The sequence below is a fragment of the Sinocyclocheilus anshuiensis genome, unplaced genomic scaffold (genome assembly GCF_001515605.1).
Source record: "Sinocyclocheilus anshuiensis isolate Anshui unplaced genomic scaffold, SAMN03320099.WGS_v1.1 scaffold538, whole genome shotgun sequence".
NCBI classification, from domain to species: domain Eukaryota; kingdom Metazoa; phylum Chordata; class Actinopteri; order Cypriniformes; family Cyprinidae; genus Sinocyclocheilus; species Sinocyclocheilus anshuiensis.
The window spans coordinates 914781-942184 of NW_015544166.1; the positions used below are offsets into that span (position 1 = coordinate 914781).

The window sequence follows — 27404 nt, forward strand, 5'->3', positions numbered from 1 at the left end:
GGTCGCCTGAATTAAACTTTTTCCTTCTGCAGCTGCAGAAGTTTTCAGGGAGCTGACTTTCGTAGCTGTGTACAGGGGTGAAGGGGCGTGCACTGCTGGTGGTGTGATGTTCAGCAGGCTGTCTTTTACGTGAGTCCATGCGCAGTCGGCAGGACTGTTTCAGTTCTCTCTGAGCCATGTTAAGCTCCTCTTTACTGTTGCAGAATTGCTGAGTCAGGGTTTGAACTTCAGCTCTGGCTGCATGCAGATGGCCTTCTAAAGCCTTAGATCTGGTGTCTCTCTCATTTAGTTCCACATATGCTGTTTGTTTTGCCAGGTGGATGATGGAAGTGGTGCTCAGGACTATAATTATGCCCTAGTATTTGTCTTGATGACTTGTGTAACGGTCATAAAATTAGGGCACATGTTGAAAATAAACAAATCAAAAATAGAAGTGTCTCTGGTCACACACACACACACACACACACACACACACACACACATGACTAGAAAAGTCATGTTAATTCATTTGTAATGTAAATGCTGGAAAACGTTCAGATAATGAATGATAAGACTTCTGGAATTTTAATGATTAATATTATAAATATTAATATATTGCAACTCCTAGTTTCTGTATACACAAAAGTTTTCATTACAGCAGAAGCACCTGAAATATTTTTTTATATTTTCTTTGCCAATAGGGAAACTTGAAATGGACAACCACTTATTCAAAGAGTTAAAACATCTGTTTGACTACTGCCATCAAACAGTGCAACGCCTCCTGGATCTATTTTTACTACTCATTTTGTGCATATTATATAATAAAAAGCTGATTACTATGTACATAAATAATAAAATAAGACTTCGACCTGCAGCCTAACACACAGGGCAAACCAGCTGTACAAAACATGTATAATCTAATCTATCATAGATATACAGATGTAGGACACAGATTTAGGAACCCTGTTCTTCCTCTTCTTGTGTTGGTGATGGGTTGTAACCATTTCCTTTTTCTGGGCTGATGCCTGTTTGAACCTTAGCAATGAACTCTGTGCTGGTGAGGGCCTGGCCCTGTCTGGGGCAGGTGGGCTTTACTGGCAGATGCTCAACTTTGTCTGTAAATGAGCAGACAAATAAAAAACTGCTGTTTATGATTGCTTATATATGATCAAACGGAACTTATCTTGTTTATTTCATATTCACGTGACAGTTGAAAACTACTTGTGTCATAAAAATTCTGGGACTGACATTGCATCTTACCTCCTGGTGTGATAGGCTTCATGAGGCGGTTAAGCTGAATCTTCCAGTGTTTCAGCATCTGAGTGGTAGTAGACTGATTCAGCAATTCTCTCTGTATAGAAATACATAGAATATGGCATGGGGTCAGAACTTAAAGTAATAGGGCATGATTTGAAGCATCATTTACAGTATGTAGCACAAATGGCCCTTTTCCGTTAGACCCATACTTTTCTAGGCTCTCACCTCTGTGTTGTGCTGACCGCTCTGCTCTGGTTGCTGGATGTTGGGTGGTGTTGCAGTGGAAGTCGATTCATGGAGAGGTACCTCCTTTTACAATAAAAGGTGTTTGTTAATGAACTACTAAACAAGCTGTAATTAGAACAGGGGCGGTCCAGCTAAGCAATGCTTGTGTTAAATGTTCACGACTGTGTGAACTACGCAGGCACAAGTCAATTATAAAAAAGGCATTTACATGAAGAAATCTTAAAGATACAGTAGCAAAACTGTCCTTTAAAGCAATAACTCACCCAAAAGTAAACCTTTGGTCCAAATCTCATTCACACTTCTCCATTTTCAAACTTGTGTGATGTGATACAGTGTGTTATGACACTGTTCAAAAATTTGGGTCAGTAAGTCAAAAAAAACAAAAAACATTCAGCAAGGATGCATTAAATTGATCATTAGTGATGGCAAAGACCCAATTTTACAAAAAATAAATAAATAAATGCTGTTTTTATTTTAATGATCACAGTCTCCACAAAAATATTAGCAGCACAACTGCTAACCAAATCAACATATTAGAATGATTTCTGAAGGATCATGTGAACTGCTTCTTCTGCTGAAAGTTCAGCTTTGTCATCACAGGAATAAACTATATTTTAAAATATATTAAAATAGAATTGTACTGTATTATCAGCAATATTTATTATTAAAAATATTACCATACTCTATTTTTTATCATATAAATGCAGTTTTGGTGAGGATAAGAGACTTTCAAAAACGTCAAAAATGTTTTAAGGTGGGTCACAGCCAAGGGCAAATGTGATTTTTTATTAATTTTTCCAGTATATGACGACAAAAGGTTGTATTTTTGCTTGAACTAATCATTCAGCTTAACTTGTACTAAACCCAGAATGTTCTTTTAACATATTTTTATCAGTACTACAGGTCATCACACAGGGCTTGATGGACACATTTTGTTTGATTGGAGACATTGTGTCCAAACAGAACCATTCAAATCAGACAAAAATGAGTCAGTCGGTTGAAAACGAACAGACAGTCTCTTGATTATTTTCATTAGCATTGACAGTTACCAATGCTAACTCGACATCATTTAGACAGAGGCTGTATCCCAAATTACACCTCATTGACTATTCCCTACATTACTCTACTAATGTAGTCCACTTGAAGGAGTGAATGAAGCTGTCTGTTATGACAGTGTTGACGATAATCATCTTTTTTTAACCTGATAGAGAGGGTTGTTGAGTTCAGGCAGCTCTCTGACAGTAATGACATCAAGCGTAGCGTTAGTTCTGGCAGGTCACGTTAGTCAAGCTCGCATCAGCTGACCATCAGCTGATCCCCATCTACCTATGGGAATACGACACCTATCTAAGCATTCATATATAAGGTCCCTCAGTATTATCAGCAGTTTTCGCATTGCTCAATAGCTAATTACGCTCCTCCATCCCCAACTCCTCCTCTGTCAGTCGGGATTAAGCCTTCTGATTCTCCTTGAATCAGACTAATTCTAAAATGTGTACAAAAATGATTGAACTTTAACAATATCTGCAATACATTTATGTTAGTTCTGTTCTGTTTACCCTGGGGGGTTATTGCAGCTCTCCCTGCTCTCATCCATGCTAGGCTGCATGGAGGCGCAGGGAGTTCTTGTCCAGAACAGAACCATACCGCCAATCCAAACTGTATGCTAATTGTCAATCATCTTTGATGATAGTGGTCCTGACAGAACTTTGATTTACTGCTTTGATTGTAAGAATCAGAGAGGCAATGAAAAGGATCACGTAAAAATACTGTAAATTATGAATGTTTTGCTAATATAATATTAAATGGAACAAAAAACAGATTTAACCAACCCTATAAAACATCCTCTCCCTTTACTCTCTTTATTTCTCCACACATTTGTCTCTCACCTCTGTGTTGTGTTGACAGCTCTCTTCTGTTTGCTGACTGATGGGAGGTGTTGTGGTGGAAGAGTCCTCCTGACTCCTCACAGCAAGAGTTTCCAGTTGACTTTGATGGAGGAGAAGCTCTGCCAGTTTCTTCTGCTCCTCTGCAAGTTGCCTATAAAGTATAATGTCCTTGTGTGTTGGCAAAGGTATGAACAAAATGAAATAATATGAAATTTGCTGTACCTCTCCAGTTCCTGTCGGATTCTGTCTTCTTCTAAACGGTCGTGAATCTGAGCATTGAGAGCCTCCTCCAGTTTAACTTGTGTGAGCTCTAATTCATGGATCCTTTTCTTCTGCTGCTGCACCTCCTTCTCCATCGCAGTCAATGTAACTGTCATCTTCTCTTTGGCCTATATAATCAGCAACTTAATCAATATTGTTTCTAATGCTCTAACACTACAATGTCCCGTCTGAAGGACTAATATTTATATCGTTCAAATATTTGGGGTCAGTAAAAATAATAATAATAGCATTGACTAGAGTGACCATGTCAGAGCCATAATGCACCACAGATGTGTCACGTGTGCAGTGTAAATACGGGGTTATCCAAGCATTAATGGCAAGGAAAGCCCTTTATACTTGAGAGTGGCCACATACGAGATGTTTCTTGGAGGTTATAGTACATTAAAGAATGATCATGTGACTTTTACATATGCCAGGTTACCTTTAAATGCGAAAATAAAACCTGTTTCCATTGCAGTTTTGTGATATATTCCGTTTTCGAATTGCCTGAAAAACCACCTCATGCGAGCATAAAAACCTTTTTGCCATATATGGGAGTTTTTCCAAAACTGACGTGTTTCCATTAGCTTTATTTTCAATTTGCACAATTTGAAGGGTAATGGAAACTCGGCTAGTGTCATATAACTGCTTTATTCAAAGTACTAAAATGCTGTTTTAAGTAAATGGATTTGTCACAGTAATGCAAGTGCATGAATGTGTTAAAATGTGTTTAAGCGGGTGTAGTGTGAAAACACATTTTAAGGAAACAGAAAAACTTTTCTCTCTGTCTCACCTCTTTAGCTTCTTCAAGCTGTCTCTCCAGATCTCTCTGTATTGCCTGCTGTTTCTCTCGCTCCTGCTTCTCTTCCTCTTTACGCTTTGCTTCCACCTCCCTCTGTTTCTGGGGGACAAACAAAAACACATGCTCAGAATTTTTAAGACAAAATATCACAAGCTAAGTTCGGAATTAAACTTTTTACTGAATACTGCACAGTACATAGCCTATACTACCATCTACTTTTTAAAAATAATATGTGAAACAGAACACATTACATAACCACAAACATATAAAAACAGTAGCGCAATGACCATATCCCATATCAAAACTCAAAATTTGTCATTTCCATACCTAATATACATACACCGTTTTGCAGATTGATGGTAACACAGCAAAAAGGCTTCCTACCAGTGGTATTCCTTCACGAAACTTAAAGGGGTCATATGATGCGATTTAAATTTGTCCTTTCTCTTTGGAGTGTTACAAGCTCTTGGTGCATAAATGTTTTTTTTAATGTTTTTGTCTAGTCGCTCCGGCCGGACAGGGCATCACAGTATGGTAAAGGCATAACATTTCCGTCACACGCTTGAGGTATTGGGCCAATCACAACGCACTGGATAGCTGGCCAATCAGAGCACACCTCCCTTTTCAGAATGATGAGCTTTGTTAGAATTGACATGTTTCAGAAAGAAGAGCAACAATAATGTACTGTATATGGAAAATAACATATTTTCTTAACCTTAAACCGCATAAACACATTGCATTACACCAAATACACAAAATAATGTTCTTTTTAGCAACATCATATGACCCCTTTAACATCTAACACAGTTTTATCATAGGTTTAATGCAAAATGTTTTAATTCAAGCATTTCAGTCAAATGTAATTTATGCAATATTTCAAAGCTTAGTTTAACCAAAGACTATAGAAAAGGGACTTTAGTTTAACCCACGGGAGAAAGTCAACCCGCTGCAACAGTTTAAAATCAGCCCAATTGCGTGGTAAAAATGCGCATTTGGCAACCCTGCATCCAACACAAGCTGCATCCAAAGTGATTTAAATGCTCCGCATATTGATGCGCGAAAATTATTATTCATTCAAAATTAGAATGTTTGCGGAAGCAGGCGGTGATGGTCAGAAATTGGGAGCGGGATTCAGAAAACAGTCCCGTGCAGGGCTTTAATACAAAAACGCACACAATGAATGGCAACTGTAGAAAGCAAAAGCCAAATCCCGGACATTTTGGGGCGATTTAGAAATCCCAGCCGGACACATTTTTTAGGTTCAAAAAGAGGACATGTCCAGGGAACAGAGGACGTATGGTCATCCTACTTAAAATTTTTCAGTGGTCATGTAAAACAACACTCTTTTTACCCTGTCAAAAACAGCTCTGCTCACAGCGACCTGTTTCGGTGCATGTCTCCCCTCTCTTCCATGAGGCATGACATCAAAAGACACATGAATATATCCCTATATGGCTCAGAGGTGGTCTTATTCAAATTTCTAGCTATCTACATAGAAACCAGTTGCAAACTGAAACAGCTCACTGGAAGACAGTTTCTGACTCAGATAGCCCATAACAAATTGGCAGCGTGTTTTCTTTTCAGGTTTCCGGAGCTGGCAGACACCCTAGAAACTAAATGCAAAAAAAAAGCGAAAATTTCATCCGATATCCCCTTAAATACATCACAATGTCATGCAACTGCTTTATTCAAAGTGCTGTTTTCAGTCAATGAATTTGTCATAGTAATGCAAGTGCATGAATGTGTTAAAAAATGTGTTTTAAGAAGCGGATGTAGTGTGGCAACACATTTTAATGAAACAGAATGCTGTAATTTTGACAAGGCTGCTTGTTTTCAAACTTTTTTACTGATTACTTTTTTAATGTAATGTTTTAATTAAAATACTTTCAGCCCGCTTAGAAGTTTGCTGAGGCCCCCTGGTTGAAAACCATTGCTATATTATATACTGCACATTTTAGGAAATGTAGGCAGATCAAAATTCGCATAATGTGCACAGTACACAAACTGTATGCTGTAGATACAGTAAGATTAATATGGTAGCATGCTATTTCGAACATTTCCCTTTTGCCCTGCTCCCCGTCAGTTACTTGAATGATGCTTTCGATGTGTTGCTCCAAGCTCTCCGTCTCCCCCTGCTGCTCTGGAGCAGAGTGCTGCGGCGCCTCAACTGCAATGGGTTCACTGTGGCTGCTCTGGTTGCTCTGGCTTCTCTGAAGGGCTTCTCTCTGCTTGCGTCTGCTCAATTTCAGCTCCTGGTGTAAAGAGCTCTTCCCCTCGGCCCTCAATCTCAATGCTGTCTGCATGGCTATAAAACGAGACATCATCGTTCAAGAAACTAGGACACTTTGACAAGAAAGTAGCAGTGTTATTTGTATGTACGGCCCTTACCTTGTACCCAGTCTACTCTCTGCTTCACGTTTGAAGCACTCATCTCGTAGGTCCTGACGGGAGTCTTCACACAGAACAGACAGCGTCGCCCTTCTTTATCGGGGAGATTCTGAGTGTAATGACGAGAAATGAGAACGTTATGAGGCCTAATGCATTGATGATTTTTATTTTACAGTGGAATACAGTTATTGCTGATCAACCTCCACCACACTGCTCTCCTCCAGCAGGATCTCTCCTTTCTTTTCCTTCAGGTCCTCGTTGACATAGTATGTCACACTACTGGGCTTCAAAACAAACCAGCGTTCCTGCCAGTTCCTGCGAACGTGCCCCTTCTTTAACAGGTAGCCCTGATGGATAAAGCAAATATGAAACAGATAGAATGGGACTAAAAACATTGTAAATGATTATGGCAATGACATGCCATCTCTTACACAATGCAGGAAGGACTATTCTGTCAAGAATCAAACATTAGGCCGATGTTAAGTGTTAGTAATATGTTGAGTTGCAGATTATTTGTATTCATTTACTAGGATTCCCATGAGGTAACACATAATACAGCATCAACCTAGTGCGCTGCACGCAAAGCATCAGTCACCTTCTTGATAATGTTGTGGTACATCTCCATGAAAACATCGTCCACAGCGAGACTGAAGGCCTCCTTACTCTCAACATGCAAAAGCTGGCCAGCACTCAAATGCTCCAGGAACTCCCACACTGACATGCCGTCCTCAAGAGTAACATTCTGGGACAAAAGTTCCTCCAGTAACGTCCCGTCCCACTCCAGGCTCATTGCACTGGAGATTTTCTTCAGCAGGTACTCTAACTAAATTAATAGAGGCAAAAGAGCATTCATTACTTTGGGTTGGCACATTAGCATCTGCAACATATGAGCTATTAAAGCAAGTGCATTGGTAAAACGTTTGAATCTAAAGTCTATTTTAAGATACTTATTGACGAATCTCACAAAAAAACTATTATTATTATTATCATCATTATGAAATTACCATTACTCCCACTAATAAAATAAAATAAAACACAATTGGGATATAGCGTGGGAGTAATAAATAAAACACAATTTAATTGAATAAACTGTACTTTACTTTGTTATTTTAGTAAAATAAAATATATTTTACATTTAAAATAAAATGAATTAAAATATAATGTATTTAAATTTTATCTTATTACTAAAGATAGGTTTAATTTTCTTTAAGGAAAAACACATTTTATTTGTTAAAATATGACATATTTTTATGACAAATATGTTTGTTATCATGAGATTCACCCATACAAAGTGAATTCAAAGGGTTTAATTTGTTATATGTTGAAGAGAACCAAATGGGGGTGAGATGAAAGAATACAGATGACAAAAAAACAAGAAATGCAAGTTACAACATCTTAGATTTGGTTACTTGATTAAAAATGTGCTTTTGACAAGTGTTATCATCAGGAAATCAACCCACTTTCACTATATGAAGTTCCATTCCTCGTGTCACTTCCTTCCTTAAAACAAAAAAGCAACACCATACTGTAGCTTCAGACCACTTCAACTTTGTCTGAATAACCAACTTTTAGATTCTCACATTTACAGTCTTGCTTTAAGTGTCAACTCTCACTTAAGCATCATAAAACGGCTTTGTTCACAAAATGAAGAACAGACTGAACTTGTTAGTGTGGACTCTAACCAATAGTGTGGAAGTCTAACCGGCGTTAGATGGTGTCCAGTCTCTGAATGCTTTAGTCTGATATTGTTTACCTTTACATACATATTTTTATGAGATTTACATATTAAATTTTTTTTAATTTCAGCCAGAGTCTGGTTATATTGTATCATTTCAGCTATGCTTTTTTGCAACTATGTCTTATCTCTGCATCTGCCCCTCTTTCTCTCTCACTCACCTCCGGCTGAATGATGACTAATGGGTAACGGTCTTCAGAGAGCAGGTTGAACAGACAGAAGAGTTTGAAGCAGTCTTTCTGTGAACACAGGCCCTGTTGAATGCTGGGTTTGCAGTTCTTCTTTGATGTCAACGTCCAGCACAGCTCATCAAAGGTTTCCTTACTGAACGTCCCCTCTGTGGCCTGTAAATTAATAAAACACTATCAACAGCCAAGAAAGCATTGCCTAACACTGTTTCAGTCTATGGCTTAGTGTGGAAAACAAAAGCAGAAATCTAAAAAAGTAATATATACTGTACTTTAAGGGAGCGTTTGCATCCTTTTTGATGCTTAAAAGCTCAATTCATTATAATTGCTTGGAAAAGAGTGACTAGAACATTCTTCTAACTATCTCAGTTTGTGTTTCATGGCAGAAAGAAAGTCATATGGATTTGGAATGACATGAGAGTGAGTAAACCCTTTTGAAAAAGAAGTATGCTTAATTATATTGAATATGCATTTGTAGTGTACTTTAAATCTTAAAAGTATAACTGTACTTGCAGATAATATATTAAATGATGACAGAGAGTTACCAGACCTTTGCCAGGATGTATTTGTTGAGGTAGGGCATGTAGCCCTGGTTGGACACAGGCCCATTGTTATTGTCCTTAAAGTGCTCCTCCAACGCCACAGGATCATGAGGAATATTCAGTGCCGTATAGAGATTGTGCGAGAGAACCTAGTGGAGAAACACATATGTGTTATGTTTTATATCTTGGTAGCCGCAATGACAGATAATCAAGAACACACACACAAGAGGTCAGAAAGCAGCCTAGTGTGTTAGATAAAACTGAGCTACCAGTTATCTTAAAAGTGACCCCAAAAAGATGTACACACTTAAAAACAAATCAATAACAAAACAACAGACCAAATGGCATTTATATTGAAGACAGCATAAGCACATATTTAAAGCAAAATATTTTAGAATGATACGACAATTTGACTAATACTGTCAGTCAAAAACACGTTCTGGTCAAACATTCATAGAACATATGCATATTCAATGTTAATTCGTGGTTACTATGCTAGGATATCTGTGTGAACTGGAGGGGAACTGACTTTATACAGTACATCCACAAAAAAACACCTAGAAACCTGTTGGGTATTGAAGTAATTGCAAAAATGGCTGTGAAAAGTGAAGTTAGCTCTTTGAAATGGCCTGACCTGCTGTCATTTAGTCACTCTTCAGCTGTGAAAAAAAACGGTTTAAAAGCCTTTTTAAAGGGACGTTGTGCTGATATCATGTGACATACAATCAGCAGAATGACTTTTTTATTATGTGCAATAATAGTTTTTACACACAAAAATTTGCAGGCAATTGCAAAAATGCTTTGTGTAAGATCTAACAAGTCCGGATGCATGTCTGTTCATGCTGAAATTTTAAGCAAAGGGCTCACGCAGGACATGTTTAAACATGAGAAAGACTGTCAAAGCTGTCCACATACTGACTGTGTCTTTTGGTATTTCTTTTCAAGCTCACCAACCAGTGATGCTATTAAATTCCCCCATCAATATCCATTAAAACAAATGGCACAAAGAAATAAGCTTTAAGACTATCTGAGATCATTTATTACTGCATCAGGGTGTGTGTGTACTCACCTAACCCTATTTTGGTGACAAATAACTACCAAAAGTGAGCTAAATCTGACACAATATTTCTTTATTTATTTTAATTATAGAAATGCTGTATTTTGTTTCTCTTAAGGGTTAGGGTGTGAGTCAGGGTTATGTTATAGTATTTTATAACTAGTCCAGTATGAAAACAATATATATCTATGGAATGTCCCCATTTAGATAACGTGTCAATGTGTGTGTGTGTATGTGTGTGCGTTTGATATGGCATGACTATTTGGACTTTTGCTCCTTTCTTTGCAACAGTATCAAACTCTTGATAATAAAACATCACATTTACCCATCAAGAATGTAGAAAACATTATTACACTGTACATATAAAATACAAAAGTAACCAATGTAGTGTCTAGAGTTAAAGAAAACGACACTTCAACACATTGAAACACGTCAAGTCAAAGATACACAGGTGGTCTGACCTTCAGTTGCGACTTGGACACTTTTCCGCTCTGCTCTACATCCAGAGACGTGAACGCGTACCAGATGGACTTCAGCAGCTCGCTTTGTAGATCCATAACGCCAGTAATGACACATCCTGCTTACATTCTGAGACAGATACCGCTTTACATTGCGGAACTGAGACGCTGGCTGTGCCTAAAAACCTTGCGAGCTGCCTACCTAGGCAGCATTGTGGGTAACACAGGCGCATGCAACATATTGCGCATCGTAAACGCGTTCCAAGCAGAGCTTTACCGCAGCCAGAAACGCGTCTATGATGCCCAAAATGCTGTCTAGGTAGGCAGTTCGTTATATTTTGAGACACAACCTGAGTACCGAATAAAACGCACCAGCTGGGAGGGGACAGTTAGTGCTGGTGAACTTAAAACCTCGTTTTAGAACGTGAGTAATGTGGAAGAATAAATAACGTCATGTTATTACTTGACAAGGTGTCATTTAGGCCTAAAGTACCACAATCAACAAAACTTCTCAATTCTTATTAAGTAGCCTTTTGTTTAGAAGGCAATGAAATTACAACTTCAATAAGCGTAATATGATTCTATTAATTGGTAATGGCTACAAATTGTGATAAAGATAGAAAACATATCAATTATTTTACCTGAATGAGCAGTTCTGTGGAGGAAAGAACTGGAATATTTTATTCCAACGAAATGAACGAATCAGCCATCACAGTAAAATGATGTAAGTAAAACTATTAAATTATTTAGGCTATATTTTCTTTTTTTCTATAGCTTCATGAAAGTCAAAACAGAGTGATAAAATATGATATCTGCAGTTGTGTGTGTTTCAAAAACGTTTATGACTCTTAACAACACTGCGCAATATCTTAGTATATTTGTAGACACAATTTTAATGACTTGTTTCAGTCGTGAATGATTCATGAATAATTCGTGATTCGTGAATAATTCAATGATCTGCTTGTGGCATAACGATGTACCTTTGCACAAGGATTGTATAATGATATTTTTTCTCCAAGAATACAAAATCTTGCAGAAAGAGTCACTTTTTTTATTTAATTTTTTGCAGTGCATAGGGCAGCATGTGAATGAGGTTAACTAAGTGAGGTTAAGTGTTCTGTGGGTGTGAAAGTAATGAGTGGAAGCACTTCTATCTCTGGTCAAGGTTCACTCATGCAGCTCAGGTGGGAGTGAATCTGCTAGTACTGCATGTTTTGTTCAGACTTACAAAGCTACTTTAAGAAGTCAGAGAAACTGTACTCTGCAATATTGGCTTTAATCATCTTAATTTATAAATATCCAGATACTGTTCTTGACTCATGGTCATCTAACATTATAAAAGCAGCAAAAGTAAATTAAAAGACCACTAGAGGGAAAGTTTCCAAGTCCATCTAAAGAATAATATATGAAGCAAGTTATAAGTGCACCTCTGAGTTTTACTTCCTCAAGACTATCTTGGCCAGTATATAAGAGGAAACTAACGTGTGAAAGACGTGTAAAAATAAAATTCCACATTATAGTTCAGAAGCTTCCTCCAACTCTAAAGTTATAACATCAGGTGACATCAGATACAACAGTCCTTGGACTATGATGTTATAATGTCAAATGTCACTTTCATATCACATACAGTTAACTGACTTTGACTAAATATTTCTTGCAGAGCTCTGATGCTCTGATATATAATGTAATATGAGCTGAGCTGGACTCCAGGTTCAGTATAAATTGCTAAGTTGTTCAGCATAAATGTCAAATTCAAATCACATACATTTAACATTTTGCGCATCATAAACGCTTTACCGCAGATTTGAGGACTGGAAACCTTTCTGTGATGCCCAAAATGCTGTCTATAGGCAGCTTGTTAGATTTTGAGACACAACCTGAATACTGAGTTAAATGCACCAGCTGGGAGGGGACAGTTACTGCTGGCGATCTTAAAACCTCAGTTTAGACCGCAAGTAATGTGGAAGAATAAATAATGCCCGTGTTATAACATCAGGTGGCGTTAGATAAAACAGTCCTTGAACTATGTTATAATGCCAAATGTCACTTTCATATCACATGCAGTTACCTGACTAATTATTTCTTGCAGAGCTCTGATATATAATATAATATAATTTAATACACAAACCCCAGACTGACAGCTGACCTAGTAGGGCTGGACAATAATTCGATTTTGAGACACAACCTGAATACTGAGTTAAATGCACCAGCTGGGAGGGGACAGTTACTGCTGGCGATCTTAAAACCTCAGTTTAGACCGCAAGTAATGTGGAAGAATAAATAATGCCCGTGTTATAACATCAGGTGGCGTTAGATAAAACAGTCCTTGAACTATGTTATAATGCCAAATGTCACTTTCATATCACATGCAGTTACCTGACTAATTATTTCTTGCAGAGCTCTGATATATAATATAATATAATTTAATACACAAACCCCAGACTGACAGCTGACCTAGTAGGGCTGGACAATAATTAAATATTAATATGTATCGCGATATACTTTTTTTTCAATAACGGTGATATGATTTTTAAACACATTTCCGATATTTCGATATACATTACCAGTTTCCCATACATTGATCCTAGTTGGACTCCAGGTTGCTAAGTTGTTCAGTATAAATGTCAAATGTCACTTTCAAATAATATACAATAAAGATTATAAGAACATCTTAAGGCAAGGAAAAAAAAACAGCTTTAAGATCGGAGTACAGGTGATGATAATGTACACTTGTTATACATTATAGAATTATATCTTTATAATAATATTAATCTATTATATATATATATATATATATATATATAATGAACATTATAATATAATATAATTTATTATATAATACACAAACACACAAACCCCAGACGGCATATAAATTAAGCTCATTCTACAGCATTTGTGGCATAATGCTGGTTACCACAAAATTATTTTCCACTTCCTCCTTTTTGTTATAAAAAGGCATAAATCTTGGTTACAGTGAGACACTGAAAATGAAGTGAATCCACAAACGTTAAAATACTTACTGTTCTTATAGTATAGTCAAGAGACGTAAAGAATATACATGTTAAAATAATTTTAGAGAGGTGGAAAACAAATAAACAAATAAACAAAAATCACTCTTCTGTGTAGAAGTTCAATTTATTTCATATCATTTAAATTGTACAACTTTGTCACCAAGAAATGCAATTCTGTAAAAAAAATAAAATGAATGCAAAGATTATGATTTAAACGTTTTAGCTCAAATAAATGTTTTAACAGAAGAATTAAAGAAGTGCTGTTATAAAATTATAAGCTTCACATTTCTGGTTTTAAATTTTCCAGAGATTGGCCCTAATCACTTCCATTGTAAAGGCCTCACTGTTTCCTTTCAGTATTTTCAAAAATGAGGTATGAGTCAAAATATTTTTGTAGTAAACATCATTACATCACAAGTGTACTAAGAAGAAACTCGAAAAGAATTACTATGCCAAAAATAGCCTGATGTTTCAGACAAATGATGAACCAGACTCAGTTCTGGCTTACCAACCGGTCGTCAGACAATATGTATTCAAGAGCTGGCTCATGTTCTTAGGAGAGATCTGGCCATATCTAGACAATCTGTACTAAGAAGGTCAGATTGTGTTGTGCATAGAGCATGTCATTCTTTCTTGAGTGTTCAGTCACACCTGCACTGATCAACATGTACATACATACAACACAGCCCACCTTTGACACATCACAGACCCCCCTCACTCCCTTTCTATCACAAACACAGTCACACATGCTTTCCAACAAGATTGGGAGGGACAGTCACCCTTGACAGGATGCATGCTGTGGGCCTCTGATGTAATTCCCTCATGCTTCCTGTTGGTGCTTAAACCTGATACACCTCCCACATCCCAACGCTGCTTATAAATACAAAAGAGAGGGATGCTGGCCCAATTAAGAGAGTCCGACTTCATAGACATGGACAAAATGTGCCTTTAAGTGTACGTCTGGCATGGATGCACCCTATTCTTGTGAAATTTCTCTCAAAACCTTACAGGTAAGGCTTCATAATCAACTCATCATACCAATGAGTATGTTAGTTTAAACTGATGGACAAGAAATAAATTTATTCAAATACACTTGAATAAATGCAGGATTTCATTTAACATCAGTGTCGTCTGATATTATAGTGAAACTGATTAAGAATAAGTGGTTTCAGGATAAGGTTTTCCATTGTGTTTGCACGTATGGTTCTAAAATAAACCTCCTTATTCAGAGAAGGATATTGGTTTCTGATGTCAATGGGTTCAGTGATCTTAGTGCAGACCTGGAAGAGCTGGTCTATTGAACAAGGAGGTACAGCCAGAGAAAGGGAGAAGGGCTCTTTTGGTCTGTTCGATCAGATTGTTCTGACACAGGGGAGGCGAGACCCTCTAAGTGTTCGCTTATCTGGACTAGCCATCCTAGAAAAAGAGAGAAAGAAAATGAAACGTTGACAGCAGGTAGAAAATTTACAATCCGACTGATTTATGTATAACATGATGTGTGCTTACATTTTCATTGGCAGCAGCAAATCGAAATTAATCTGAAATCTAATCAATCTGCTTTTCTTTTTTTCTAACAGAAGAGATACAACCCAAGCAGATTTTCACAGACAAACAAATCAGGCAATACGATGGACGAGTGTTTTCATGAAAATGATTACCACGTGTCACGACGTATCTACTCAAACCGGGTCTTTGACCAGGTTCATGAGAGACAAGCCCAAGAGATCCAGAGTTTACGAGAACGGCTGAGCAGAGCCTGCAGGTGAGTATATGAGAAGAACTTGATGTCATATCATCGAGTGTTTTCATCTTCATATTCATTCATATAAAATGAATTCTCCACAGATGCACTGATAAATGGGCTGTTCAGAAGATAAAGGGGCTTCTGCCAATCCTGGATTGGCTTCCTAAATACCCAGTCAAGCAATGGTTACCCGGTGATGTCGTTTCTGGGGTCACCACAGGACTAGTATGCTGTTTACAAGGTAAGATGCAATCTGTGAACAAAACCCCAGTTTAGTATCAGCATGATGCCATTTCAACGTCATTGTTTGAATTTGTTGTACAGGTGTGGCTTATGCATTGCTGGCCTCTGTTGCACCAGTCTATGGACTCTACTCTGCGTTTTTTCCTATTCTTACATACTTTGTGCTTGGCACATCCAGACACATCTCTGTGGGTAGGTCTATGGCTTTTAGTGGTATCAAATAAGCAACCCTTTAAAAAAGATCTACTGCATGCATTCTACTTACTATTTTATGTGAAACGGTTTCAGTATATAACAGTAAATGCATGTTTTATTCTGTAAAAATGGCATGCAGTTATTATCTTGGATATGGTTATTTTGTCATCTAATCCAATTTTATGTAGAAAATGTCTTGATTGCTTGAAATGCAATTAAATAAAAAATAATGATTCAAGAAAATGAAAAGGATAATATTACTTTGAGTTTATTCATAATGGATACTGTATTCTATGCATTGCACAGTGTTGTATACAAATGTAGCAATCCGTGCAATTATTTTATGCATATAGAAAGTGTCTAAATAAATACTGAATAAATGTGCAACGCTTTCTTGTCATTCTCTTTATTTGTCTCTATCTCTCATTTAGGTCCATTCCCTGTCACCTGTCTGATGGTGGGCTCTGTAGTTTTGACCTTAGCTCCTGATGAGCACTTTCTGCGTCCAGTGAACATCACAGGTGTGAATGAGACAGTGACAGATGAAAGGTTAATGGAGGTTGATGTAGAGGCAAGAGAGGCCCAGAGAATCCTGGTGGCTTGTACCATGACGTTGTTGGTTGGATTATTCCAGGTAAAGTCACAAAATTCGCAATTAAAACCTGTGATAAAGATAAAATAAAAAGTTATACATTTTGTAATTGTAGTATTTCATGTTGAAAAAAATGCAGATTTTTAAATTTTTTTTGTCAGCAGTGCATTGCTGCATCTCAAATTTGTTTTACTTAATCTCAGGTGGCTATGGGGCTGATGCAGGTGGGCTTTCTAGTCAGGTATCTCTCAGACCCACTGGTAGGTGGCTTCACCACTGCTGCTGCCTTTCATGTCTTCATATCTCAGATTAAAACCATTGTGTCTGTTCCTATACACAACCATAATGGATTCTTCTCCTTTGCTTATGTGAGTCTCTTAAATCATTAATATCTTTACAATCTATAATATCTTTTATCTCAGACTCAAAAACTTACTGTATATTGTGATGTGTGTGTGCGTTACTTTTAATAATTTCACTAGTGGTCTCAAAATATTGGACCCTACTATATAGGCTGAGACTAGTAAAAAATTGAAAAAACTAAAACAGATAATATAATTTATAATATTTGTATTTAAAATGTACTAGTGTTTTTACTTTATATATTTTATAAATATAATAATAAATACACTTTACATTTTATATATTATATTATACATTTTTATATTATTATTATTATTATTAATGTATGTTTTCCACATCTAGACCCTCATTGATGTAAGTAGGAACATCAACCAAATGAACATTGCGGACTTGATTGCTGGATTACTAACAATCTTCATTGTTATGGCTGTGAAAGAGATCAACACAAAATTTCAGCATAAAATCCCAGTGCCGATTCCCATAGAAGTGATTGTGGTATGTACAGTTTTCCCACAATTCTCCCATACAGTCTTAAAAAAAAAAAAAACTTGTAAGCCTGTAAGCCTCTGACACGAACATGATTTTTTTTAAATAATGATTCCCACAATTCTCCCATACAAAACAAACTAAGCCTGTAGGGCTCTGATACTGACATGATTTTTTAAAATAATGACTGTCGTTACCTTTCACTCTTTCGAACTGTTAGACAGTGATAGCTTCTGCTATCTCTCATGTGATGGACCTAAACTCCCAGTACGGCGCCAGCATTGTCCACAGCCTCCCCAGGGGGTAAGAGCACTTCCTGTGGCATTTCCTGCTTCCTGATGAGGGCTGGGTGCACATTCAGTCACTTTATATTGACATACTATTATTGTCCCTGTAATGATTTTCAGCAGAAATGTCATCTTTAGAACAATGACACTGACAGACTGTTTAAAATCCTTTATGCAATAATAACATAAAACAGTGTTATGTTAAAAACAATAGCAGCATACTACATCAGAGACAACAGCATAAAACACTCACAGTACAAGTAGTGTACAAAACTGGTATGTGAATCTGTAGTAAAACAGTATGTCTGCTTGTGTTTCCACAGGTTTGCACTGCCACAAATACCAAATATAGCACTTACTGGGAATATTTTGGGCTCTAGTTTTTCCACTGCAGTGGTTGGTTATGCAGTAGCAGTCTCAGTGGCAAAAGTCCACGCAGCAAAACATGATTACACAGTCGATGGCAACCAGGTATACAAAAATACTGTGTGAATGTGTCTTGACACTGCAATTATGCTTTAGTCCAATGGCTAAATTAGCATAGTAAAATGATTTGTGCAGAACACAATGCATTTTGTGCTTTTTAGGTGGCAAAACCAGCTGAGAACTACAGCTTTAGTTGGTTTCTTGCAAGAAATGTGGGTGCTATTAATAAGTACTGAGGGAAGAAAAAAAAAGCAAGTGTTCTTATTTTAGTGTGAAGCATTTTTTAAGTATAATAAGGGTCAGATTAGCACTCTCCCACTGATGAAAAAATGACAGTAACGTGAGGGAGAGCCAGAAAGAACTAGTTCACCTGCCAGAACATTCCAAATTTGAGTTTGCAAAAGTAGCCGATACCTTTTCTAAACTAGGCAGTGCAGCATAGAGCTTCAGGGCATGGCTACAGTGATTTTTGTTTTGTTTTGTTTTGTTAACAAAACAAATCCTTAAAGATTCTGGTTAGGATTTTGTTTAAAAAAAGTATTTGCATACTGATTTGTGATTGGCCTTTTAAGGTCACTTTTCCATTACCTGCCAGCACAGAACGAATCTGAGTTTATAACAGTGACTATTTTTTTCTAAACCAGACAGTGCAAAGCTTTAGGGCATAGCTACATTTGTTTCATTTTGTTTGTTTTGTTTCTCATGTCGTTTAACACTTTGTTTGTTTTGTTTCATTTAACATTTTGTTTCGCGTTTTGTTTCTTGTTTCGCGTTTTGCTTTGTTTTGTTTTGTTTCATTTTGTTAGCACTTAAAACACAACAAATCCTTGAAGATTTTAAATGTATTTGCATACTGATTTCTGATTGGTTTTAAGGTCACTTTCACCTTCCAAAACTAAATGAAAGCGTTTACAGGAGCTGATATCATTAAATAAACACATTATATAAACCATGCAGTGCATTGCAGAGCTTTAGGGGACAGCTACATTTGTTTCATTTTCTTTGGTTTTGTTTTGTTTATTTTCTCGTTTTGTTTAATTTGTTCTTTCGTTTCACGTTTCACGTTTCATGTTTTTGTTTCATTTCACATTGCCTTTTCATTTTTTGCTTTGTTTCATTTGTTTTGCTTCATTTTTTTAGCACTATAAACAAAACAAATCCTTGAAGATTTAAAAATGTATTTGCATACTGATTTATGATTCGTTTTAAGCAAATGAATGCGAGTTTACAACAGGAGCTGGCATCATTTAACATACATTATAAAAACCATGCAGTGCAGTTTTAGGGTACAGCTACATTTGTTTTGTGAGCACTGTAAACAAAACAAATACTTAAAGATTCAGATTAGGGGTCAGATCAAAATATATTTGCAACCTAGGATTACATTTTTGTTCAGTGGATACCAAAAAGTGAATTGCTGGTATTTAATTGATACTTTTAAAGGCCACTTTCACCTGCCAAAACAGAACGAGTCTGAGTTTGCAGCAGCAGTTGATATAATTTCTAAACCCGGCAGTGCAGCATAGAGCTTTACTACACAGCTACATTTGTTTTGTTTTGTTAGCACTGTAATTTATTTTCATACTGATTTGTTATTGGTACAACCTCTGTCAAAAATATGGAATCAACACACTTAGATGTTTACCCATTTTTTTTTACTTCATAACAAATTAACGAATCACAGATATCACACAAAACAATTTTTGTTTAATAATTCAACATTCTGGTTATGTGAAACGTACCTCAAAAAAGATATTAAACTTTTAATGAATGAAAATTTGTTTTCCATATCAGAGGAAAAAAATATGGAATCATTCAATGTTGAGGAAAAAATAATGGAATCATCTACCAAAACACACAGTTAGTACTTTGTTGCTCCTCCACTTGCTTTTATGACAGCCTGAATTCTTTGGGGCATGGCCTTCACTAATGAAAAACAATATTCTTCATCAAGCTGGTTCCAACTTTGTCCAATAGCGGTTGACAGATCAGCTTTGCAAGATGGAGCCTTGTCATGGACCAGTTTTTTCAATTTCCACCATAAATTTTCAACCGTTTGCTGGCCATGTCATTGAGATGATATGCCTTTCCTGAAGAAAAGCTTTAACACTCTTTGCTCTGTGGAAAGATGCATTGTCATCCTGAAAAATGACATCATCACCAAACTTCTTTTCTATTGATGGAATGAATATGAATTCAATATGAATATTCTATTGATTTCAATGTTCACTTGTGCATTAACTGTTGAGGAAAGGATTGCCATTTCCCCTGGTCCTTACCTGACATGCAACCCCATATCAAAAATGAGTTAGGAAATGTAGTTTTTTTCTTCAGGCAGTCATCTTTATACATTTCATTAGAATGGCACCAAACAAAAGTTTCAGCATCATCTCCTTGTCCAATGCAGATTCGTGATTCATCACTGAATATCACTTTCATCCAATCATCCACACTCCACGACTGCTTCTCTTTAGCCCACTGTAACCTTGTGAATATTCTATTGATTTCAATGTTCACTTGTGCATTAACTGTTGAGGAAAGGATTGCCATTTCCCCTGGTCCTTTACCTGACATGCAACCCCATATCAAAAATGAGTTAGGAAATGTAGTTGTTTTCTTCAGGCAGTCATCTTTATACATTTCATTAGAATGGCACCAAACAAAAGTTTCAGCATCATCTCCTTGTCCAATGCAGATTCGTGATTCATCACTGAATATCACTTTCATCCAATCATCCACACTCCACGACTGCTTCTCTTTAGCCCACTGTAACCTTGCTTTCTTGTTTAGGTGTTAATGCTGGTTTTCGTTTGGCTTTTCTATATTTAAATCTCATTTAATTCAGCCAGTTTCTTACAGTTCTTTCACACACATTGACTCCTGTTTCCGCCCATTTGTTTCGTTGTGCATTTTCTATTTTCAAGGCAAATTGCTTTGAGTTTTCTATCCTGACGCTTTGAGGTCTTCCTTGGTCTGCCTGTATGTTTTCCTTTTGTAACCTTTCCATTTTGTTTATACTTGCACCAAATTTTAGAAACAGCTGACTGGGAACATCCAACTTCTTTTGCCACACTCTGTGATGGATTTCCTTTTTGAAGGAGTTTTATAATCCTTTCCATTGTTTCAACAGACAGCTCTCTTGTTGGAGTCATGTTTCCTTTCAATTAGCCAAGTCCAACAGCTCGTTAAGGTCTGGAAGCACTCTCTGTTTAACTGCTGATTAATTAGCATTTTAGATATGTGCCGGTATTTATTTCAGAAATGCAAATTACAAGCTGATTCCATATTTTTTTCCTCAACATTGAAGGATTCCATAATTTTTTCCCTCTACTTGATATTGTGATTTGTTTGTTATTTATTTTTATATAGTTTAAATGTTTATTATATTTTTTATATAGTATATATCTGATGTTTATATAAAATATTATATTTTTTATGCAATTTTGATATTTTTTTATAGTTTCTTTATTTAAAGTATCTTCTAAGTGTGGTGATTCCATAATTTTTTGCCAAGGGTTGTATTCAAATCTTTTTTTTTTTTTGTTTCTTTGTTTTGTAGATACCATAAAGACTGCATTTCTGGTGATTAATTGATACAGATTGATTATAAACTGTCTGATCTGGTCTACTACACTTCTATTCCCATTAGGAGCTGATAGCTTTTGGCGTCAGCAATATTTTTGGAGGATGTTTCTCAAGCTTTGTGGCCAGCACTGCATTGTCACGGACAGCAGTACAGGAAAGCACAGGGGGGAAGAGTCAGGTAAAATGCACATGCTCTAACTCCAGCACTTTTACAAGTGTGTGTGTGTATGTGTGTGTGTGTAAATGCAATACTCCCTGTTTAACTGTTCCCTCCTCTCACTATTGCAGATTGCTGGTATCATCTCAGCTCTGATGGTGATGATAGTGATTTTGGCCCTTGGGCCATTTCTTCAGCCTTTGCAGAAGGTGTGGTGGAGGAGCCTAATGTTTTAATAGAGAACATTCGTCATTCAACAACATTCGACATTCGTTGCAATATTCTTCATGCAACTCATGATGTCATCCCTCTCTGTCCCACAGTCAGTGCTGGCTGGCATTGTTATAGCCAACCTGAAGGGCATGTTCATGCAGATCTCAGAAGTGCCTGTACTCTGGAGACAGAACAGAACAGACTGTGTAAGTAACATCACAAGCCTGATAAATGAACAGAATGAGATGAGTACTGGTAGAAAAATAGTCAAAAGATGAGACAAGCTTTTTGAAACATCAGATATGAAAGACTGTGTACAAGTATAACAAGTTTCTGTTAAACAATCCTTTTTTGAGGATTATAACATTAATTAGTGCTCTGATTACCTTAAGCAAATGGAATCATGTGAATCATTTTATTTGTATAAAAATTAGATTACACTCGTTTGACATGAGTGCATATGAATCCTTATACTTCTGCAGCTCATCTGGATAGCTACGTGCCTGGCATCCATTGTGCTGGGTTTAGATGTGGGTCTGCTGGCTGGTCTGGTATTTGAGATGGGCACAGTGGTGGTCAGAACACAATTGTAAGTAGCACAGTTGTAAAGACTTTAAAGTGCGCTTGAGTGTAAAGTACACAAAACTGGTTACATTTTTTTTTACTTGACGCAAAGCAAATTTATTTTTTACATTTTGTTTTTTAGTAAGGTTTTGGTATATTTGTTGAGAAATGTCACAACTGCTTTTTAATCTGAATTAGTGCAGCTTGATGTTTATGATATAGCTCAAATGATGAGTGTAAATATTGTCAATAATAAGGGTATAATATTAATGTTAATCACATATTAATCACATATATGCTTGTTTTGTAAAATTTAACAGAATTCCAAGTAGTATAAAAGAATAAGTACTGTTAAATACAAATTAGAATATGTAAATATATGTAAATTAATTGTGACATTACATTTAAATGTAATGTAAATTAAAGGTGCAGTAGGAGATCTTGGAAAATGCTAACTTTAGCCTGATAGCACTGAAAGCGAACGTCCCACCCTCCCTGCAATCGACGTCCAAAGCCACGCCCCCTGAATACATATACGCTGACAGACCAGAATACCAGAGACAAGTTACAATAGGCTACATCAGCGGTTCCCAATTCCAGTCCTTGCACCCCTCCTGCTCTGCACATTTCATATGTATCTCTTATCGTTTCAGAAAGGCGTTGCATAGAGGAGAAACGATAATGTACAGTATGTGGAAAATAATGTGTTTTTTGAACCTTAAACCGCATAAACACATTTCATTACACCAAATACACAAAATAATGTTCTTTTTAGCAACATCATATGACCCCTTTAACTTAATGATTGCTATCGGGATGTGAAGAGACTTTCAACCAGCATAACAAAAAAATTTTCTGAAGACAATCACCTATTGCACCTTTAATTGTGAAACATAAATCATGGTGAATTTTGTTTTTAAAGACATGTATTTGAAGATTAAACTCTTATTTCATTCAGCCCTTCTTGTGCCACTCTTGGAAATGTCCCAAATACTAATATCTACAAAAACATGAAGGACTACAAAAATGTAAGATGCACATTTTCATGTTGTCAATAATCAGTAACTTGACACAACATATATACGAACATTATACATGTTTTAAACTAACATGGTATTTCCCAAAACTTTCAGATTGATGAAATTCCTGGAATAAAGATCTTCAAGTGCAACTCACCCATTTACTTTGCAAATATTGATTACTTCAAAGAGAAGCTGAGAGAAGAGGTGAGTTTACTTTACTGTAATTCTAAATTCTGAAAAGATAAACTATATGATTTGATTTGGTTTGAAAAAAAAATAAAACATGGTGTGCTTATTAATTCTTACAGGTGGGGTTTGATGCAGTGCGGGTGTTCAAGAAAAGAAATAAAGCTTTGAAGAAGATTCACAAACTCATTAAAAAAGGAAAACTACAAGCAACAGAGGTACGTTCTGCACAACAGATTCTCGCAAAGTATCTGTAAATCAAACATTTGAAATTTTTTGGAATGCTTTCAAGAAAAAAAACTTATTTTGATCACCGACCTTTTATTACAACACATTCTGGTCTTTCCCATTTCTGCCCTTTCCCATATCTGCTGTCCTTCACAGAATGGTTTGGTGCCAGTGGCCTCACTGGGAGTAGAAAACCAAGCCTTTGAAAAAGAGCAGGTTCCTGAGCTGGAGGAAGGGGCGTCTCAGCTAGACTCAGAGGTGAAGGTTCAGGTAGACTGGACGTCTGAGCTGCCTGTCAGTGTGTCAGTACCCACAGTCCATTTTCACAGCCTCGTGGTGGACTTTTCTGCTGTCTCATTCCTGGACGTGGTAGCAGCCAAGTCCCTCAAACTGGTGCGTTTATTGCTTTATCTTTATTGCTCTTAACTGAGTCATCGTTACATTGCAATAATGCATATCCACAATATGATGGTGACCTTCATGTCATTCCAAACCTGTATGACTTTCTGTCTTCCACAGAACACAAAAGATGATATTTTGAAAAAGGCCTCATTGTTTGATTGTCCATACAATGAAAGTCAATGGAGTCCAGTGTTGTTTTGAACCCCACTGACTTTCATCGAATTGTCTTCAAAATATCTTCTTGTGTGTTTCAAATAAGAAAGGTTTGGAACGATGTGGAGCAAAACCAAGCAGTAGCTAATTCGTCCCATCTTCACAGGTGGTGAAGGAATTCATACGAATTGGGGTCAGCGTCTACATCGCAGGCTGTGATGGTAAGGCCTGAGCTGGTCGTGGCCTAATGGTTAGAGAGTCGGACTCATAACCCAAAGGTTGTGGGTTCGAGTCTCGTACCAGCAGGGATTGTAGGTGGGGGGAGTGAATGTACAGCGCTCTCTCCCACCTTCAATACCACGACTGAGGTGCCCTTGAGCAAGGCACCGAACCCCCAACTGCTCCCCGGGCGCCGCAGCATAAAATGGCTGCCCACTGCTCCGGGTGTGTGTTCACGGTGTGTGTGTGTGTGTTCACTGCTGTGTGTGTGCACTTTGGATGGGTAAATGCAGAGCACTAATTCCGAGTATGGGTCACCATACTTGGCCACATGTCACGTCACTGTTGCTACAAACTCCAGCATGATAATGGTAGGTTAGGACACGGTGAATAACCTAAAGGGTCCTTGTGCCACAGGTGAGCTTGTCAGGAGAATGGAGGCCCTGTCCTTCTTTGATGAAGAGGTTACTAGAGATATTCTCTTCCTCTCCGTCCATGACGCCATTCTATTCATTCAGCTGGAAACCTCCACTGGAAATGATGAGGATCCATTAGCTGAGAAGGTAAGATTAACATTTTAAACTTGAGGGGTGACTGAATAGTGACAGAATAGTTTGTGATCTCACAGAAAAAACACTTTTTGCAAAAAGGACATGGTGAATATATTACCTGTGTTCATGTAGATCTTATACATGCCAACAGTTCCATGTGTCAACTGACCCTTCGCAAAGACCCACCCCCCTTCATTACTGTTGCTACGTCTGACAAGCCATGCTGCTCTCACACCACACATCAGGTTCTCACGCAGTGAAAAATACATCTTGGACCAAAGAAATTCAAACAATAAATACCGTTTTGTGGCTCTTTAATGTGTCGTGACAGATCACTGTAGCACCTCAGTTCAAGTGGCACGTGAACTGATCGTCTCTTCCTCTTTACTAGTTATAGCACAAAATAAACATGAATGAACATGAGACGGTATCTTGCTTCAACCGCCGAAAGATGTCAATACACACCATTTTTCAAGTTCAAGTCCACTGATGTTAATCTACTCTCCTGTTTGGTGTGTTTGCCGGACAAATTGGCAGATTCGGCTTTATGATTGGTCAGATCACCTGTCAATCAAACTCCCGGTGAAGGGTCAATTGTCTCATAATAAAGCTGCTCAATGATAACATGAATTTGGAGGTGACTGATACATTTCTTGTTGGCTTATTGAACCTGATAATTTGGGTGATTATAAATCCTGATAATCAAAGCTACAAGATAAACAAGATATAATAAAAGGAATGTTTCGGCACATGCTGATATTGCTCAATGAGGAAAAAATTACCCATGGAGAAAAACAATGGCTACTAGTTAAAGTGGCCAGTTGTAACATGATGCAACATGACGGATGTCATCTCCCGCTCTTCGCCCCTTCCAACCTAACAAACAATCTGACAAAGGAAATAATAAAGAAAACGGAAGTGATCACCCACGTGACCGTGAATAACCAATAAGAAATAAGAAAGAATGAATGCTCTTACATTCCGGCCCCATGATTATTACAAAAAAGAGAGATAATAATCATCATCATCAATTAACAACAACAATAAATACATACATAAATTGTACAACATACAAAATCATTTACAAACATACAAATATACTTATATATGTGTGTGTGTATGCATTTGTCCATGTAAAAAACAAATAAATAAATAAATGTCTGTATATCTTCTAGTCCAAATCTTAAGTCATGTCAGTCAAAAAGGGTCCAAGAAAAGTCTGTCTATAAGTCAGTCATCATATCCATGTCATTACGTCCGTACGTCATTGAGCGCTCAACAAAAAAATCAATTACAGTCTTCTTCAGCTTCAAGAAGTAGACAAATCTTGGTGACCGGTCTGTCTAAGCAGTTGTACCTTGTTTTAATCCTTACTTGGCGAATCAATCCCCTTTTATCTGGTGTAGTATGAATGGTTTCACCCATAATCCAGTTTCGAGGGGCAGCATCATTGACAACAAGTACAACATCTCCCACTTGAAAATGTATTCTCTTTACCATTTCTGTCGTTCCTGTAGCTGAGGTAAGTATTCATTTAGCCATCTCCTCAAAAACCGGTCGGTCATGTACTGTACTTGTCACCATCTATGACACACGTATATGTCTACGACACACGTAATGATAATTGACTCCACTTCGCACAAAAGCGTATGAAGACTCTCTTCATCTATACTCTGCCCTCTCAAGATTGAATTCATAATCTTCCTCACTGATCGAATCATCCTCTCCCAAACACCTCCGTGATGAGATGCTGTAGGAGGATTAAATATCCATTTGATACTCTTCTGGATTAGAACATCACTGATCTTATCATGGTTCCAGTTTTTTATGGCTTCTCTCAATTCTCGTTCGGCTCCAACAAAGTTGGTTCCATCATCTGAACATAACTCTGATACTTGACCACGTCGTGCCATGAACCGTCGCAAAGCATGAATGAAAGAATCTGTATCTAATGATGCAACCACTTCGATATGTA

General features: G+C 37.1%; 2 protein-coding genes across 2 annotated transcripts; one reads left to right on the top strand and one right to left on the bottom strand.

Moving 5' to 3' along the window:
• Window positions 1-455: 455 nt before the first annotated feature.
• Window positions 456-10983, bottom strand: def6c (DEF6 guanine nucleotide exchange factor c). Its single transcript, XM_016496001.1, has 13 exons — window positions 10806-10983; window positions 9296-9436; window positions 8719-8901; window positions 7418-7645; window positions 7023-7169; window positions 6823-6931; window positions 6522-6739; window positions 4426-4533; window positions 3594-3760; window positions 3372-3522; window positions 1462-1545; window positions 1240-1330; window positions 456-1094 (listed from the first exon to the last, which is right to left on the bottom strand). The coding sequence occupies exons 1-13, from the start codon at window positions 10899-10901 to the stop codon at window positions 934-936; spliced, it is 1884 nt and encodes a 627-aa protein (XP_016351487.1). The 5' UTR covers window positions 10902-10983; the 3' UTR covers window positions 456-933.
• A 4458-nt stretch (window positions 10984-15441) lies between these two features.
• LOC107695858 (pendrin-like) lies at window positions 15442-25561 on the top strand. Its single transcript, XM_016495937.1, has 19 exons — window positions 15442-15575; window positions 15659-15798; window positions 15882-15992; window positions 16427-16530; window positions 16567-16629; window positions 16791-16955; window positions 17657-17739; window positions 18047-18194; window positions 21799-21912; window positions 22023-22100; window positions 22215-22310; window positions 22587-22693; window positions 23627-23696; window positions 23802-23894; window positions 23999-24094; window positions 24261-24497; window positions 24826-24880; window positions 25296-25441; window positions 25529-25561. The coding sequence occupies exons 1-19, from the start codon at window positions 15442-15444 to the stop codon at window positions 25559-25561; spliced, it is 2073 nt and encodes a 690-aa protein (XP_016351423.1).
• The last annotated feature ends 1843 nt before the right edge of the window (window positions 25562-27404 follow it).

What these genes read in the sequence shown, in the direction of transcription:
- def6c (XM_016496001.1), bottom strand. Translation starts at nt 10,901, where the DNA reads ATGGATCTACAAAGCGAGCTGCTGAAGTCCATCTGGTACGCGTTCACG. An exon ending in AGGAGAGCAGTGTGGTGGAG is followed by an intron (nt 6,932 to 7,022) that starts GTTGATCAGCAA and finishes CATTACACTCAG; the next exon opens with AATCTCCCCGATAAAGAAGG. An exon ending in GAGAGTAGACTGGGTACAAG is followed by an intron (nt 6,740 to 6,822) that starts GTAAGGGCCGTA and finishes CTCGTTTTATAG; the next exon opens with CCATGCAGACAGCATTGAGA.
- LOC107695858 (XM_016495937.1), top strand. Translation starts at nt 15,442, where the DNA reads ATGGACGAGTGTTTTCATGAAAATGATTACCACGTGTCACGACGTATC. An exon ending in TGTTGGTTGGATTATTCCAG is followed by an intron (nt 16,630 to 16,790) that starts GTAAAGTCACAA and finishes ACTTAATCTCAG; the next exon opens with GTGGCTATGGGGCTGATGCA. An exon ending in CTACATCGCAGGCTGTGATG is followed by an intron (nt 24,881 to 25,295) that starts GTAAGGCCTGAG and finishes CTTGTGCCACAG; the next exon opens with GTGAGCTTGTCAGGAGAATG.